Source organism: Eucyclogobius newberryi, unplaced genomic scaffold, assembly GCF_026437365.1.
Source record: "Eucyclogobius newberryi isolate DKJ021-1_F unplaced genomic scaffold, fEucNew1.0.hap1 SCAF_10, whole genome shotgun sequence".
In the NCBI taxonomy this organism is placed as follows: Eukaryota; Metazoa; Chordata; class Actinopteri; order Gobiiformes; family Gobiidae; genus Eucyclogobius; species Eucyclogobius newberryi.
The window spans coordinates 27,968,575-27,986,054 of NW_027315724.1; the positions used below are offsets into that span (position 1 = coordinate 27,968,575).

The following is a 17,480-nucleotide window of genomic DNA, read 5'->3' on the forward strand; positions in this document are numbered from 1 at the left end:
TGCTAATGATGTGGGGGCACTGTCGTCACACATCACAGAGTATTGTTTCCCTTTTGGATTTGGTAAACTGGATGGCCTTCTTTTCATTTTAATCCAGGCTTGGAACATCACAAAGAGAGGCAAGATTAAATGTTATCCTCAAGTAGTTTCTTATCCAAAACATATTTCCCTTCCTTCCAACAAACCAACCACTCGCACATGGACCCGTCTCTTACCATTTTCCGTGTTTTCATGCTCGGTGTCGGTGAGCGTTAGGTTGGAGTTGGCCCGGCTCGACAGGCAGGAGCTGCGGCCCGATTTGGTGTTGGATCGGCCCCACAGCCTGACGGCGCGCTCCGGGGACATGATGCCGTCCGTCTCCGTGTCTGCGTCCGAGCCCACGCTGACGGAGTAATCTCGATGTGTCAGCCCCAGCTCCATCCTGTACGCCGCTACGTGCGACGGCAGGGCTTCTCCGTAACACAGATCTCGCAGGGAGAACTCTGCCCCTGAAATCAGACGAGACACAGAATGAGAACTAACGACGTGCTAATAGCTGCCATTTGTTTCGGAGAGAGGTGACAGCAATATCCTGAGCCTTTATTGAAATGTGTACAAGCGCAAACAGAGCTGTGCTGATGGTAATAGGAACAGCTTTCCGCTATATTGTTAGTCAATTTATGTTTGCAATTTTTCATAGGGTAAATAAAAGTCAATCCATACCAAACAAAAGAAGCCAATTTGCAATGAGATTTTTTTTAGAATCGCCATCCAATAGCACTGTAAATAAAACATACACAACAGACACAACCTTGTCTTTCTGCCATCGTTTGTTCCTTGTATTTGAACCAACTATGAAACAACTAGAGGTATAAACGCCTTTCACACCATATATGGATGAATCAAAATGTAAATTACATTGCTGCCTCCGCCGCATGAAACCACACAGCGATCCGTGGTGAATCTGCAGATCAGCAGTGCAATCACATCTGATTTGAACTTTGATGATCAATAATATATTTGAACGAGCGGGTGAAGACATGCATGTCGCCCGTGCAGTTTCGAACACCAGTTAGCAATTTAAGGTGACAAATGACCTCTGCATTGATCAGACGAGGAAAGACTCATCATAAAAAAGAAATGGTGGGGTTTTTCTTTGGCTTTATATAAACTGTACAAATTAGACCATTTCTTTACTTATTTTTTTACACCCTGTCAACTCTGCATCAGGGATAAGGCGCACACTATGAGAAGCATATAAAGTATACATAACATGAAGGATACGTTAACATAGAAGCAAATTATTTTCACTTTGCAATAAGTCAAAATACTATGTACAAATCCCACTTGTCAAATCATAATCGAAAAGCCATCTTGAATTGCAAATACTGGTTGCACATATTCTGAATTGATGAGTTGATTGTATGTTTGAAATATGGGTGTGATGCCTCCTGAAAGAGCTGCAATCAAAATGACCTATGGGTACAATTTATCATTCATATCCTTATTCATGAATTTACAGGCTTAACATTTGCAAGTCAAAACTGTATCAGATTCAAACAAGGATTAAAATAAAGATAAACGATGACCAAAACAAGAATGGGCAAAATGTGAAGGTTCTAATGACATACAAAACCATCTTTAGCATATTATCTAAATTCTACATTTTCTGATATTGTGGATTTGAGACTGACAGACTGGATGTGTAAACTCACCTGGCCGACCGAACTCGTCCACTTCATGGTGCACCACGTCCTTGACCCGGGTCCCGTAGGCCATCCTGGAGTCGTGGTCGAAGGCCTTTAGCGTCTCACTGGAGCTGTAGGACTTGGCGTTGGGCTTGCCGTCCTCGCTGTCGGCCGAGGAGCTGGTGTAGCGGCGCTCGGTGTCCTGCCGCGCCGTGAGCGAGCGATAGGGGCGGCGTTCCTTCACTTCCATGGCTGCCTCCGATCTCAATCAGCATCAACTGTAGCTTACGACAGCCTCCTCAGTTTGTGGGACTCTGCACAAAAGAAAGGCAACAATATTTACAGTTTTAATTTGTCTGTTTATTGCAGTTCACGTGTTTTACTCCTTCTTCCACACCTCTCGGGCTGTGGTGCTGCTTCAGACCAGGATGCTCCTCAACTGCCTGGTGGAACGCTCTCTGCTCAAAGTGAACAGCTCCTAATCGTCCTGGATGAACTCTCTTACAATATCTGCAGCTTGTACGTCCAGGATCCCTCCCTCACTGTGGTTCTCCCTGAGGTGTCTACTTTTTCCCACATAGTTTTTGTAGTTTTTCCTCACTAAGGAGGGTGTGCAGGCCACGGGATGCTGGGACATTGTTTAATCTGCTTCTCTGTTGTGAGCTTGCCCATTACAACGATACATTGAATTGAAAAAATGAATACATAATGTAATTGAACTGCGAATGAGAGACACAGCCAGGGGCCCAGCCAAAAAACATCGCGGCCAAATAACTGCCAATACCGGCAGTGGAACGAATATATCGCCCATCCCTTGTTTCAACTTTCAATTTTAAAAACACTGGCAAAGTTTACAGTGATTACCCACAAAAGTGCAGTTTATAGTTCTTCCATTTAACTCACTTCCTCACAAAGCACCTACAATCAGCTACAGCATACATTGCTCATTGACAGCACAACTGTATCCAAGTGCAAAACTTTCTAAGCAAACTCTTGGGTAAAGTCAATTTAGTTTTGCACTCTGCTGTATGGATTAGCCCAAAAGCGCATCAGTTTAAACTCAAATCTGTTCGAAAACATTGATGAGTCCGCTGCCTATAGAGGCTATAGGTATCTGAAGGCACCGCCATCTGTCTGTGCATGTAATATCAAAGCTGATTATTTCCGAGGCGAAAGCGCAGATATTATAGTGCTTAAAGTTAACCAAGCAACACAAATATAAATAAAATGCAAATTCGAGTTCCCGAGAAGTAGTGTATGGCTCAGCACACATCAGGAAAGCTTGAAGAACAGCAGGATTAGATTTGATGAAATATGCCACTGCAACACAACAAATACTGCGCCTATAAAGTTTACAGTCCAACTCTGCTGCAAATATTGCTTTTTATGTGTTGTGTGTAAACGCTGGGCCTTCCACAGAACCAAAGTGATAGCTGTCCTTTTATGAAATGTGTTGTTTATATAGCTTATACAAATCACCAGCATTTGAATGGGGAATAGCCAAGCACAAGGGCTACACTAAAGCAGCACAGATGATTAAAGTTGGAATCATAAAACCACCAGTGTCAAAGAGTGCAGAGTTAGATTGAAGATGGGATGAGTCTGTGTAGAGGATTATATTTCCCCTTTTGGCACATGGCATTCACTCTGCAGTTTATGACAATAATACAAGCAAGCATGATTTGTTAAACCAATCTTGTGTTCAGTTTGTTTTTAGACAATGGGGCAATAGATTTGACAATGAGGAGCTACAATAGTCTACTCGATTACTGATGAGAAACACGTGCACTATTGTAAACAAACTGGGAACTTGGAACTAGGAACAGGGACTAGAAAAGCATCAAGCCTACGCCAGGACAAAACCTGGATCAAACCAGGATGAGTGGCAATAATAAAATTAATGAAGAAACAATTTGTCATGCATTTGAACTTAATCAAATGTTTAATTTTTGTCAGACATGGATTGAGAGAAAATACCTTTGCAAACAACAAACGGTTATTGCATCAGGATAAAAGAGTGGGGGGGTTTACACAGAAGGGCAAAAGAAGATAGCAAAGTAGTTTTAGCACATCTGTTAGTTTTACTAACAATATGCTTATGTGGTCCAGGCAAGGATTTTTTCCACAAGATAAGCTCTTTATGAATACTGTATGAGATTTGTAGCAGACAGAAGCGTAAACAATAATCTCCAGTGAACTATATTTGCCCCTGTGATGAGGTAAAGAAAAACTACTGAAGACACTATTGTCGGGATTGGGGGGGGCTCTTTTTGTTTATTGACAGCTGAAAAGATCCCTGTGATTAATGACTCGGGGCCTCAATAGTAGGACCTCTGCCACTTGTGGGGGAGAAACTGCCACTGCAAGGGCCCTTCAGCTGCTGCCCACATTTCACATGCAGCCTGTACGACCCAAACTTTCTACCTTCTGCACAAGATCCTTGATGCTATGCAAATGTGAGAGAGCGGGGAACAAGGAGCTGTGTGAGTTTCAAGAAGTCCCTATGAGGTGTATTGTTTTTAATTTCCAAAGAACTGGGCTCACTACATCAGCCATCTCTCTTTCTCGCCCCAAACTCTACTCGTTATTTATCGACTGGCGTACAAAGAGCTGTACCTTTGAGGCTATGGGAAACTTTTTCTTCTTCTTCTTTTTTTAAGTGACACACTGACAGGTAATATGACATGGAAAAGTAGGTCCTGAAATACTGTGCATCTTGGGTGTTGCTGTCAAAAATATTAGGCCATTCTGAATGCAAATTGTGTTGTTTCTGTAGTGACTGTAGTGTAGCATGAATGAATGTAGCACTAATTAGCAGATTTTGGCTGGTATACAATATACACTGTACTGTAAATGCTCAGAAGAAACTGTATTGGAAGATTTTCTCATTCTACAATAATGAATGGGTTATTGGGTTTTACTGAACGCAAAAATGAAGACCGATATTAAACCTTTTCAACCGAGGTTACTAATAGTCTGGTTCAAAGACAACGTTGTGAGCCAAAGCTGCAGTTGGAGCAATGCCAAACAGAAGCTAACAGCATATCTATGTAATGATCCAAAATCAATCGTGGTCTCTCTGGGCAGACAAAAGAATGATGGATGGTCTGTATTCCTCTTTAAAACAATTGCAGACTCCACACTTTTCGAATGCATTGTCTATAAGCGGCTTTGATAGAGATGTGTTTGTCTGTGGGTGTTGGGCAAATGCACTAGAGCTTTGAGTTGCTTACTTCTATACAACTCTCAAGCCAGTAAAAGTTGGCAGAAAGCAATAAATAATAATTGTCAATTGAAGGCATCAGATGTGGTGATGCAGCAGCACTGTGTATTATAAAAGTGTAGACAGAAGAAAACTGTGGGAGCTCGGCCTTGACAAGCCCTTGATGCTGCTCAATATTGACAGTACTCATAAGATTTTACAGCAGCCCTAACCGTAGTTGTGCATTACCTTTTTCCCCTTCAATAGAGGTATTTAAATTGTGTCGAACATTGACATTCTATTAACTATTTCAAAAAATTACAAATGATTTTGATATGTAGCCACACAATTAATGAGCCTCGACTCTAATGGAATAAGCCTGGGATATATTTTAATTACCTGGGATATATTTGAATTACCTTAACGGAAATAATTTGCTCACTTAACATTCAGAATTTAACTTAAGCTACAAATTCTTAACCATATTACACTTTGTTGTTCAAACCACCTACAACAAATATTCCCACCCTCTCCAACAGAAAAGATTTGTTAAATGCCCTAGACTTCCTCTTTTTTCAAGGAGTTTTAGCTCGTAGACTAGAAAGGACAGATACGTATAATGTGAAATGGGGATGAAATAGTAAATGATTAGTATTCACATGCATCAGTTTTGTGCACAGCTTTAGAACAGCTTTTTCAGATCTCAGCTCTCTCTGAAGAGGTGACCAGACAGAGAGCTGCAGTTGAAAACGGGGTTAATATTGACAGATTGATTTATTCTGAAACATTAAAAAAGTGATGAAGCATATCTGATCATCCAGTTTTAGACACTATCATTTGTTCTTTGCAGGTCATTAATTCTAACCTGTCATGCCCATTGGCCCCCGTAATGCAGAAACCGAACCTTTCACTCCCAAAGCAATAAACCACTGTAACACCATCAAGCACACTAACTAGCAATATGACTAGCAGCTAACCACCTCACAACTGGCCTCAGTTTTACAGTGCTACAGTGTGAGGAGTTAGTTAAATATGGGGTCTAAATGGGTGGGAGGTGTATGGGGTATAATATAAATGCAAATGCCCAGTACTATCCATCAAACAATTAGTGAGGTGCTGAGAATGGCTATTCATGGTGTTGCATATAAATCTCGTTCTCAGCATGTACAAAGACATGTTTTGCACAATAATTAAAAACCCTGTCATTTTTAAACATGATTTCTGCACAAAGCCAAAGACTAAAGGCAAACATGCATTACCTTTGTCTGTCAAATCCCCAAAGTGATTTGCAAATTACTTAGCTGTGAAATCAGTTAATGGCTACTGATCGTTTAGATTGAAACATAACATTTCAATGATTGGTGATGACATTTTAACAAATTACTACTCAGTTAATGAGCGTTAGAGTTAGTGGGTAAAAGCAGAATTTTAATTTGAGGAGAAAATATACTGTCCCATTGGTCTCTGATTAAAACTTCACTGATCAATACTCCACAAAAATAATAATATGTTAAATTATTGAAAATACAACAATTAACTTTTTCCCTGTATTTTCTGAAATTAGAGGTCACCACATTCTAAAGCCCATGCTGCATTCTCAATATCCATCTGGTTTAGGACCAGATAAGATTCAGGACTATAAATATATAAAATCTGTTGTAGATTTTTGCTCAAACACACATTGACTCCCTATGTGTTGTGTAAAAGGCGCAATTTATCAAGAGCATCGTCTTTCGGGACCATTGTAGGTCTTTACAGGCATCGCTTACTTCTATTCTGAAATCCCCTCGCATGCCTCGACTCTATAGAAAGGCCCTTCGTTCAACAGAAAGGTGTGTTTTCAATAGACAGAGAAAAAAAATCAGGTTGTTGAATGGATCTTGAATTGAAGTTGGTACTAAGGGGAGGCGGCCTGGTGTCGTTGGAGGGAGGGGACGGGGACGGGGACGGGGACGGGGGGGGGGCATTCCTGCTATCGGCTTCTCACAGGATCAAAAATGAGCCTAGATAAAGCTTGAAACAGAATGTGCAAAAGCCAAGACGTAAACATGAGTTGTCTGGGACGGTTTCCCGCAGCACACTGCCTGAGACTAATCACACTGTCATTTGGGGTTTGGAGCTGACAGACGGAACAGGCAGTGGCGTAATACTTTTTAAAACAAAACAAAAAACAGGCCATTTATTTTTTACCACTACTTTCAACTTTACACTAATGCTGCAAAATGTAAGTGCAAAATGCCGGCGCGCTCTCTTGTCTTATGTCCTATTGATAGTAGGGCACGACACAGATAATCTATCAAACACTTTAACTTGCCACTGAAATGAAAACTAAACTTGTGTGGGGTTCCCAATGACAAATAGAAGAGCAGTGATATGGATGGATTGGACAGTGGTTCCTGACAAAGAGAAACACCAAGCCTAGTCTGGAATAGGTTTGAACTGGCTGTGGCTGCAGTGGAGAGCCGGGGTCACTGCGGGGGGTGACCTGTCCCTCATTAGTCCACCATTAACTCTCATTATCTGTCAAAGGCTGGACTTCAGTTTGATTTATGTGTGGCCTGCGGTGAAACCAGTCTAAACGCTACCTAAGCAATAATCGACTTAATGTAAATTTGCTACTGTTCAAATGAATGTTACTTATAGCTTTTGTATGGAAAAAGACTGTAACGTTTTCTATGGAAATGCCTCAGCAATGGCATTTCTCAGTGAATTGAGCTGTTAACTGTGTAAATGTGAGGGCTGACCTCTTAAAGTCAAACAAATGTTAACTGATCAGAGCTATTTATCGAAATGAAAGAATCCAGTTCAAACAATTGGTCACAATTTAGCATTTACGCAATGACTGGCCTTAAGTGATAAAGTAAAATGACAAAAAGGACATTCCAATCACATTCAAATAGGTCTTTTTCATGTTTTTATCTTAAGGATCCTAGAATATTCTAGATATATTCTCTTTCATCATAAACATACTTGCTTTTGTTATGTTTTATTTGCGTATGTTTGAGTATATTTGGTTGTAATCCTTAATACAGCTCAAAACCTGTGATGTTATTATGTATCCATAGCTCAGAGCACTTTTAGTTGTTTTTTCCACACATATACAACACTTATAGCTATTTTCATACACTACAGATTATAGAAAAAAGGGGAATGAATCAGCAATACCTCAGTTGATAATACGGCTCTGTATCAGTTTTACAAACATTGCCTGTCTAGTGTGAGACATTCACATTGAATAAGCTTGAAGCATTTGGCTTTTTACTGCACATTACGGGTTAACCTCTGCTCAGGGAACAGCTGGGAAAAGTCTCAAAGTGACTTGGCCTCGCTCCTAATGAAAATATATCCAACACATTTCAGGTATCGCTGTTAGCTTTCTGGCAGCTACAGAGCAGGTCTGTGGATATTTGGCAACACTACGAGGGAACCTTTGATTACACTTTTAAAACCCAATACTTGCCACTTTAAGAATTTAAATCAAAAGATTAAAAAGATAAAATATGTCTCAGTCTTTATTATACATATGGTGTTATTCTGGCCTCAGTGTTTGCAATATATAATACAGTTATATATCTTTCTAAAAAGGCTGAATATTTGTCCCTGAGCTAAGAAAAATAAAGCAGCATTTATTAAAAACCAAACGCTCCAAAAAACAGATACTAGAGCTACTTGCACCGTAACAAGTTTGTCAGTACCAACAGAAGAGCCAGTACCAATTTACGAAAGTCTTTAAGTATTTTTTTTAATTGCACATACCTAATACAAATTTGATTGTTGTGTCAATGAGAGGGTATTACACTTGCTACTTTCCAAATGAATGTAATGTAATGGCTATTGTATGGAAATGCCTGTCTCAGCAATAGCATTTCTCAGTGAATTGAGCTATTAACTGTGTAAATGTGAGGGCTGACCTCTTAAAGTCAAACAAAAATAACAATTTAACAGATACTGAAGCCATTTTTCAGATACACAGCAACAATAATGACTTCTTAAATTTGGACAACTTGAGAGCCCAGACATCAGGCAGCAGACTGCTGACCCAATGCTCCTCCACTGACGGACTGAGAAAAGCCATCAGACTGCACAACTCTGTTGCCTACGAGGTTGTTTTACGTGTTTATTATAAGAAACAGTTTTAAGACGATTTATTGACCTATTTATCTATGTTTTTGTCTTGCCACAACAAAACAGTTTTTCCTAAATGAGAGAATGTTCTTAAAAAAAAAAAAAACACTTCTTGTTAAAAGTCCAATTCCAAATCTAAAAGTACGGCAGTATACTAATTACTGTTCCCTCAGTGGGGGCCCACAAACTTCCCTGTGATAAAGCTGTACCAAAGGCCCACAGAAAGGAAGTGAACCACTACAATTACTCTCTGGCCTTTCCAATGAAATATCACTTTATTTATTTATACATATGATATTTTTTATTTATTTAATTGCAATATATCTATCGCATACCGACATACCGTGATGTCTTTACTCTTTTATTATTATTTTTTTATTATTATGTATTAGGTTTAGCGATCACAGCAATAACTTGCAAAGTGAGTGTGTGCAAAAGCATGCTAGTGGAAGATGGGAATATGCAGTGGTTTAATCTGCCATATACAGCGGAGAGTTTCAGCATGGTAATGGTCATATATACTCCAAGTGGCTGACTGAGTCATCTGCTCGGCCGTGCTTTGACAAGCACTCACCTCCCACATCTGGGCCTCCGCAGCCTCTGGGTGGGGCTAATCACTGTGTAGCTTCATCACTGACTTGACAACAGCTCTGCGTTAGAGATGCTCTGTCTGGAAGGCGTGGCTGCTGCAGTGGCCTACACTCTGTTTCTTAGACTAAAGATGAGAGTAACAGCAGCATGTTCAAATATAGCATCTGTACAAGATAAGAAATGAAAACATGTATTTGCCATCTTCACCAGGGCACCATGAAGACGAGAAACCTCAAAGGGTTATCCTTGGGTACAGAGAGTCGGTGTATGATGATTTGCCTTGAACTGATTAAAACATGAAATGGCTGGAGGCAGCGCAGCCTTGACCCGCACAATCGTTTTCCTCTGCTTTTAAGGCACCAGAGGTCTGCAGTCTCTGATCCCATTGGCTGAACATTAGACAGTGCTATCCTCTATCGGTCCTTAATGCAGCTTTTATTATCTACTGAAAATGCAGTGTAACACGTAACTACAATGATATACATCAAGTAGCTGTAGCTGCTATGTCGTCTTGATTGTCGATGCATGCAGGGGAAATACCCTTTCATCTGGGCATGGACACTGCTTCCCACATATATGAATTTAATTCAGCAAGAAAATTAGGAGTGATCACTGCAGCTCTAGGCCACAAACAGCATCCATGATCTAATCAGGACCCCACTCTAGACAGAAAAGGATACTTCCATAAATAAAAACCATATGAGAGGCAGCAAGTGCCCATAACACTGAGGGGAATGTGATTACCCTCTCCCCTGCTCCACAGGTGTGCTTTTAGCCCGCTGCCTTCAAAGGCTGCCAGTCTGAAATCATGCCGCTGTGAGCACCCGCACTGTTGTTTTGCTGTAGCCAAGTTTTTTACATCATGCTTGCATCAGAGCAAGTGATGCCTCTCTTTCCATGCCCAAGAAGCCAGGCTGAGGACCAGCCCTTGGAGACAGAGTCTGTCAGGGGCTGCATGCCCAGGGAAACCAGGGTAATAAATTACCTTGAATTAACACGTCAACCTACACTACACACAGCAGCCGCACTGCGTTCACGCCACAGCCTAATGGATCTATTAACCAAATGGGCACAGCACTAAACTGCTTGTTAGTATACACACCAGTCTTCCACAAGGATTAAGACATTATATTTTCATTACTTGATTTTTTTCTTTTTTTATTACACTTTTTTTCAATTATCTGAAGCTGTTCCCATTATTGGGTCAATACATTCTCTAGTTTGGGTTCATTAACATATTAAGTCCCCTCTAAAATCTCCTCAGACCCTTCTCTCCATGTATTGAGGAGTGGGGAGTGAACTGTGTGCTACCTCTGCTGACAGTATATCTGGAGCAGCCACACCACTCCTCTACAGTAGCTCAGAGGAAGTAGTTCTGATGTGGTTCAGACAAGAAGCCTGTGCAAACAGGGCCTTGTGAAGTGACGGTGCTCAGAAGCCACCTGCAGCGCTGCCAGTGTCACTCGTGTGGGAACTCCTCAGAGATGATTCTGTGCAGCCATTAAAGCTCGCCTTCGTGTTGATGCCTGTCACTGATAGCAGGGGATATTTAGTGGAGGACTCAACATGCCAGTTGTGCCGCCTGTATCTTTGTAACGCGGTGTCAGGAGTGGCACACAGCACCTGGCAATTTCCACCAGCGCTCCTCATTCCCCTCTAAAGTAAATGAAGATAAGAGTGGGCACCTTCTCATTCCTTGCGGGTTTAGCCAATATTACCAAATGATGTGGGATGGACAATGCTATTAACTACAAAAATGCACCTACAGCATTACAGCATGGACATTTTGACATTTAGCTCTCCAGCTAAACCAAAGTGAATTTGTATTAATAATTCAAATGAATGAGAAAAAACAGCAATACCCTGGCATTGTCATGACTAATAGTTAAAATTATTACCTGCAACAAAAATTGCATTTCAATCAAAAACCTTAACTTACGTGATGAAGAATACTGTTGAGTATAACTTATTTTTACTGAATGCCATCTGTGAGACTGACACTGTGTACAAAGTAACTAGTGACTAGTGCAAATGTAAAAAAAAAACATCACAGACGTAATTTAAAATGTCAAAATATGCTCACATTACTTTCATTGCAAAACACCCTCATAACATAATGATGTTCCTTATGGACCCAAATGCTGAGAATCTCCAAAGAAACAAGACCTGCCTGAGAGTCCTGATTGTGTTCAGTTGAAGAGGGGTCAGAAAGGACCACATAGAGTCATGAGCATGAAGCCTCACCAAGAAACACTCTTAACCCAACATTCCAGTCAGCAACTGTGCAGCACAAAGAGTAGCTTTATTCCCTGCACTTAAGGTGCTCTCCTCGGAAACCTCTCATGAGCAGAACTCGCTTCAACTTAATGTGAGGCTTATGAAGTAGAGGCCCCCGCTGGAAACTGTGAATCTGCCCATGCATGAAGCCATGCTACCCAGGATACAGAGATTTGGAGGCCTTGGAAAACAGAGAATAAAAATACTGAACAAACAACACTTAATTGAGGTCATTGTGATTGAACACTGCAAGGCTAGGATGGCGTTAGCATAGGTTCCAGATGGCAGGCTGTTATTTCACTGTGCCCTGCTAATACTGCAAGATTTGATGCTTGTAACCTGAGTGTCCCCTGGGCCCCGCTCCTCCACTGAAGTGAAATCAGGGCCAGCTCCCGCCGCTGCCTCTCTGCAGGTTGAGCCCGACACGGGAGGGTTCTATGTGCAAGGCGGTGGACGAGGCGCATCACTGGAACAAAGCATGTTAACACCAGGCCTTTGGTGGGGCTTTCCTTCAAATCCTCGTTGGATGTTTTACACAACTCTGAAACCAGGAGTGTACATCCTGCTTTCCTTTATTTGGATGTCTCACAGTGATTTCGCGCAGAATGCTTGTGCCCGTTTTCCAGAAACAACCCACCTCTGTTTCTACAATTATTAATCTTTTTGTGTCTGACAAATCAATTGCATTCATGCAGAAAGGAAGTACGGGCGATGCGCTAAGATGAAAAGTGTGTCCAAGCACAAATGCCAACACTAAGAATTGAAACATTAATTTTGGGTTATGTCCAACTACAGACTTGAGCTTAGTTAACATCAATGTCTTCTAGATAAATAAACCCAATTCAATATAATTTACACTCACAGAAGTTCCAATTCAAATGACGGAAAAACATACAAACTGTTTTATGTATATTTACAATCCCAAAACTAGATGCTTTTGCCGATTCTTTTATTTATTTATGTGTGCTCCAAATATTTCCTGCCACCACTTGAATGAAATTTAACCTGGAGGTATAAGGACAGCTAAACAGAATTTTCATGTTTAAAATAATAAGCAGATATCCTTTGGCTTCCTTTCAACAGCTCTGTTCAACTCTTTCTGACGAGTGAGACAAGGGTGAACCAGATTTATTTGTTCCAGGGCAATGTCGGCCACAGGAGTTTCAGGGAGAGCTATTTCTGGAAGCCATTTGTTGACTTGTCATTTATTGCATATTGTTATATACCGTATTTTCCGGACTATAAGTCGCACCAGCCAAAAAATGCATAATAGAGAAGAAAAAAACATTTATAAGTTGCACTGGACTATGAAATATGGTTGCAAGTGTGAAAATAACAAATAATATCACATATAAGTCGCTCCGGAGGATAAGTACAAGTATATAAGTATAAATATAAGTATAAGTCACACCCCGGCCAAAACTATGAAAAAAGGTGCGGCTTATAGTCCGGAAAATACGGTAAACTAAAAACATTTCCTATTTCGTGAGATTCTTCTGGTTGTTACAAGGAATATGATGTTTTTTTGTTGGATATTTGGCTCTTAAAAGCGTGTTGTTTAAACTATTTGAAATACCATTGACTGCACTTGAAAAGCAGACACAATAGATACCTGTGTGATATGTGCAGACCTTGGAGTGACATTACCAATAAAAAAGAAATCAGTAAAAGCAGAGTTATGGGCCCTCCAGCTGACAGCGATAAATAATCCGTGCTATGGGTCAAGCGGCATGTTATAGCCCAGCCCAGCACTTTTTCTCCCTGTGATATTCTTCTCACTCAGCAACAACAGCGGCCCCCATTGTCATGATAGCCATCACATAAGCTGCCTCAGTAGTGTGTGCAGCCATTCACACTCAAAACAAAAATATCTCCGGCGCCATAAAGAACCATCCTTACAGCAGGGAGGCAGTGGATCCGTATAATAAAAGAGAACCATCCAATTTGCAGCACAGCCTTGTGTTCAGTCAAGCTAGCATTCTCAACGTTTCAATTTTCACATTTGATTATGACCGCCTTGGCCGCAGCGTGTGTACATCACGGGGAACATGGCTTCGTCCCGAATGCACATGTCTAAGCAGCTGCGGTCTCATTGTTTCTGACAGCCTATATGTCCTATTTGTCGGCTGGAACACAATGACCCCCGGGTCGCTGGCACACTGAATCCTGTCGATCATTTAATTGATCCAGCGTGAAATTAAACATTACGCTACATATGTGCGCCCGTCCCCATTCATACGGCAACAGGGAATATTTAAAGGCGGCAAAGTGAAGCCACACATTTAAATAACATGATACACTGACAGCTCACTGCTATCAAATTATAACATTATGGTGTCTGTTTTGCATTTAAAGTGAAAAATCTGGCAGGTGCCGAAATTGTAATCAGAGTACGCATGATATCAATATGATGTTACCAAAAAATGACTAAATGACTGACAATCCTTAGTTTTGAAATGATGTGGACACAAAAGGCCAGAGCTGTTAATCTTCGCTCCCAGTGCTATCAAAACGAAACAAACTAAAATGTATCGGACATTTCGATATTGCAGCATCGTGCAAAGGTTTGGTTCCTGTCTAAACTAATTATAAGACCATAAGGATAGGTATTATTAACAGCAAAAAAATATTTTATCTTTGAGTTTGATAAGCATTGAGATGTTTTTTCTTAAAGCAATTGTCTGCTGGGAACAGTCTTGTATATAAAATGAGCTCAAGAAATAAAGTGGATGGATGGATCAATAAATAGCGCAACAAACAAGCCTTTTAATTTATCTGGGCTTGGAACTGGTACAAAGACCATTCAAGATGGCATTGATTATTTATAGCATTGAGGAGACAAACAAAAGCTAAAGTAAAATGCCCACAAAAACAAGATGTGTTTAGAAGAATGCAACAATCCTCTTTTGTCTTTCTACTGGACTTCTGCTGCGCGGGCATTCAGTAATGGCCAGTTATCTGGGCAGCGTCAGCCCCCATGCCTCAGTCCTTCATGATTTAGACTCATTGGTCGAATGTATTTACATAAAAACACTTTGTGGCACTTTAAAGCCGATCCTGCGAAGTGGAAAAGGCTATAAGGGCGCTTGGGACAGTCCGTGGGTTTGAAGTGCACTGAGCATCTCTGATGAAGTACAGTTAATGCATGCATGCTCTGGCAGTCCCATTATTTATTCAACACAGCACATGTACTACATATCAAGCAGCAGCCAAAAACTTCAAGCGACAAGAAGGATATCTGAGAAATGCTGGCTGGTTATAAAATTATGTACGGTTTATGCTCCACGATCCGAGAATATTGCATTATTGTGTAAAAGGTCAAAAGCCTAAGAACAAAGCTATCAATAGGTTTGTGTCCTCAATAACGTCCTCCACCAGCTTTACATCACTTATTCATGTTTTAGCCCAAAAGGTCATTTAATTTATCAAACATTCAAAGCACTGTTTATACTTTTTAAACCATTTACAGCAGTATTAAAACACATCTACCAAGGTTCACACAAGCGTTCAGATCTCTGCAAGTATTACAGGAGTAGCTGTCTAAAAAAGGGCTCTCAGGCTTCCCTGAGTCCATTTTAAATGGTTTATGTTTGTTTTTAAAAGTCTCAATGGCATGGCACCTTCTTATTTATTCGATCTCCCCCATGTCCCATCTAAAGCCTTGCGTTCTACAGACTCCTGGTTGTCCCCAGACCAGGCTCACCTATATGTATTGTTGTCTGTACAGCACTTTGGTAAGCTATGACTGTTTTTATAATGCTTTATAAATAAATTTGATTTGATTCCCACTTCCTCCAGCTCCTCCGGGGGGAGCCCTAATGTAAAGATTAAACATCACTGACCTGTCTTCATGTATCTGCTGGACATTCACACCAGGAAATAGCCCACATACACACAGACCTTTACAAACTATGATTTGTTTATTAGAATAACATTAACCAAGTGTGTCCAAGCCTTAGGTGTTAGCCTGACAGTGTTTACGGCTGTGCGCAGCTGTAGCTCACTGAAGTGTGATGGCTCCAAATGAGAAAAGGACAGAAATATGACAGTGCATGTTGCTTGGAAACAACATGAACGGGATGAAGGCCACACCTCATGTAATTATTCAGCAGAGCAAGGATTCCAATTCCTGTCTTAGTTTTGAAATTAAAGCTTGTAAGACGTCCATGTAAGGCATGTGGGCACGAATAAAATGCAAAACCACAGTGGATCCTCATTCTAATCCATCACTCGTATTGGAAAGCCAGATAATCATGTTTGAATGCCACCAATTTCACAGAAAACTATATGAGCAAGTTTGTGGAGTTAAAGGCCAAATGACAGTCTTTATACACTCGACAATTTCACAGTGTGACAATCCTGGGACCTCGCTCTCTTAGCACCACACAGTCGAGGGAGATTGGGATTGTTCATTTAAATAGAGTAAAACATCAAAGAAAGGAATGAAAATAAAATGGGGGGCTTTGTGAAATAGCTTTAACAGAGAAGATTTTTGCTTTGAATATTGAAATCCAGATTATGCTTCACATAACAGATTGTGCAAGGAAGGGACCACGGGGCTTACAGCTTAATCTTAAAGCCGATCAGATCAATAAATGTTGGTAGAGAAGTCAAAGATCTTGGGTAGGCTTATGGTTGGTGTTATGGGGGAAAAAGTGTAATAAAAAGTTTCATATCTAATAGCTTATATCTGAAATAATAATTGAAATAAGGCAGCCGCCATAGTCCCCAGACCAAAATCCACCAAACTCCAAACAAGTTATATTTTCTAGCTGTAATTAAAAAGGCTGGTTTTGGGCTGCCATCACAGTTCCTCACTTCAAAGAGATTGACTGTATAATGTATTCCGTTGATGTGACCTTTCTGTCTTCTATGTGCACTATATTTTCACTGCCGGAGTCCAGCACAAACACACACAAGCCGCCTGGGTCCATTTGAACTGGGCCCCGAATGGCACTGCCAACAAAAGCCTTGTCAACTCCATGGGGATCTGATGGCCCTTTGTTTGCTTGTAGCTGCGAGCAACTCACTGCACAAAAGGTACACCCAATACGCATTTGAAATAACTAACATACTTAGCACCTCATTGCGAAAAAGGTGTTATCAAATGTTTATTTAATGTTATGAAGCATTTAGTTGTACATTTCCGTGGTCTTTAACAACTTTGAACTTATTAATGATTAAACATCAGACAAGAATTATGGTATCAGTAACATGCCGTTTGTTGTTTTGAGGAATATAAAACTGGAATAATTGTTGGTTAAAGCTGGACATCTGCAGCAGGTCAAAGCTAAAACACAGAGCGACCAGGCTGCACAAGCACGTTGCATAAAAAGGTGTGTGTTTTCGGGGCATCGGTGCTTGTTTATGCGCTGTGGTCATGCTTTCTCCTGCTTTTGCAAAGTGATAAAAGCAGCAAGTGTGAACAACAACAGCCATGAAAAACAAACGAAAACTTATGGGTACAAACTAAACAAAGCAAAAAGTTTTGTTGACCGCAAAATAAATACTTCATACTGCAAAAACAAAATCATGAAAGTTGAACAAACCAAGTATTATTTCCACTTAAATTGCCATTTAAGTGATAAAGTAAAGTCTAACAACCCCAATCCCCATGA

The 17,480-nt window shown here is 40.6% G+C and overlaps 1 protein-coding gene across 2 annotated transcripts in view; it reads right to left on the reverse strand.

The window, feature by feature from the left end:
- Window positions 1-17,480, reverse strand: part of tenm4 (teneurin transmembrane protein 4) — a 120,391-nt gene that overhangs the window by 93,146 nt on the left and 9,765 nt on the right. The window contains exons 2-3 of one of the 2 annotated variants that reach the window (XM_072453164.1): window positions 1,695-1,981; window positions 216-488 (exon numbers count right to left, since the gene is read on the reverse strand). In XM_072453164.1, coding sequence (XP_072309265.1) covers window positions 216-488; window positions 1,695-1,917 — 496 coding nt within the window. In that variant the 5' untranslated portion in view covers window positions 1,918-1,981. Of the gene's footprint in view, window positions 1-215; window positions 489-1,694; window positions 1,982-17,480 lie in introns of those variants that run through there. The other variant, XM_072453172.1, reaches the window with a different exon arrangement.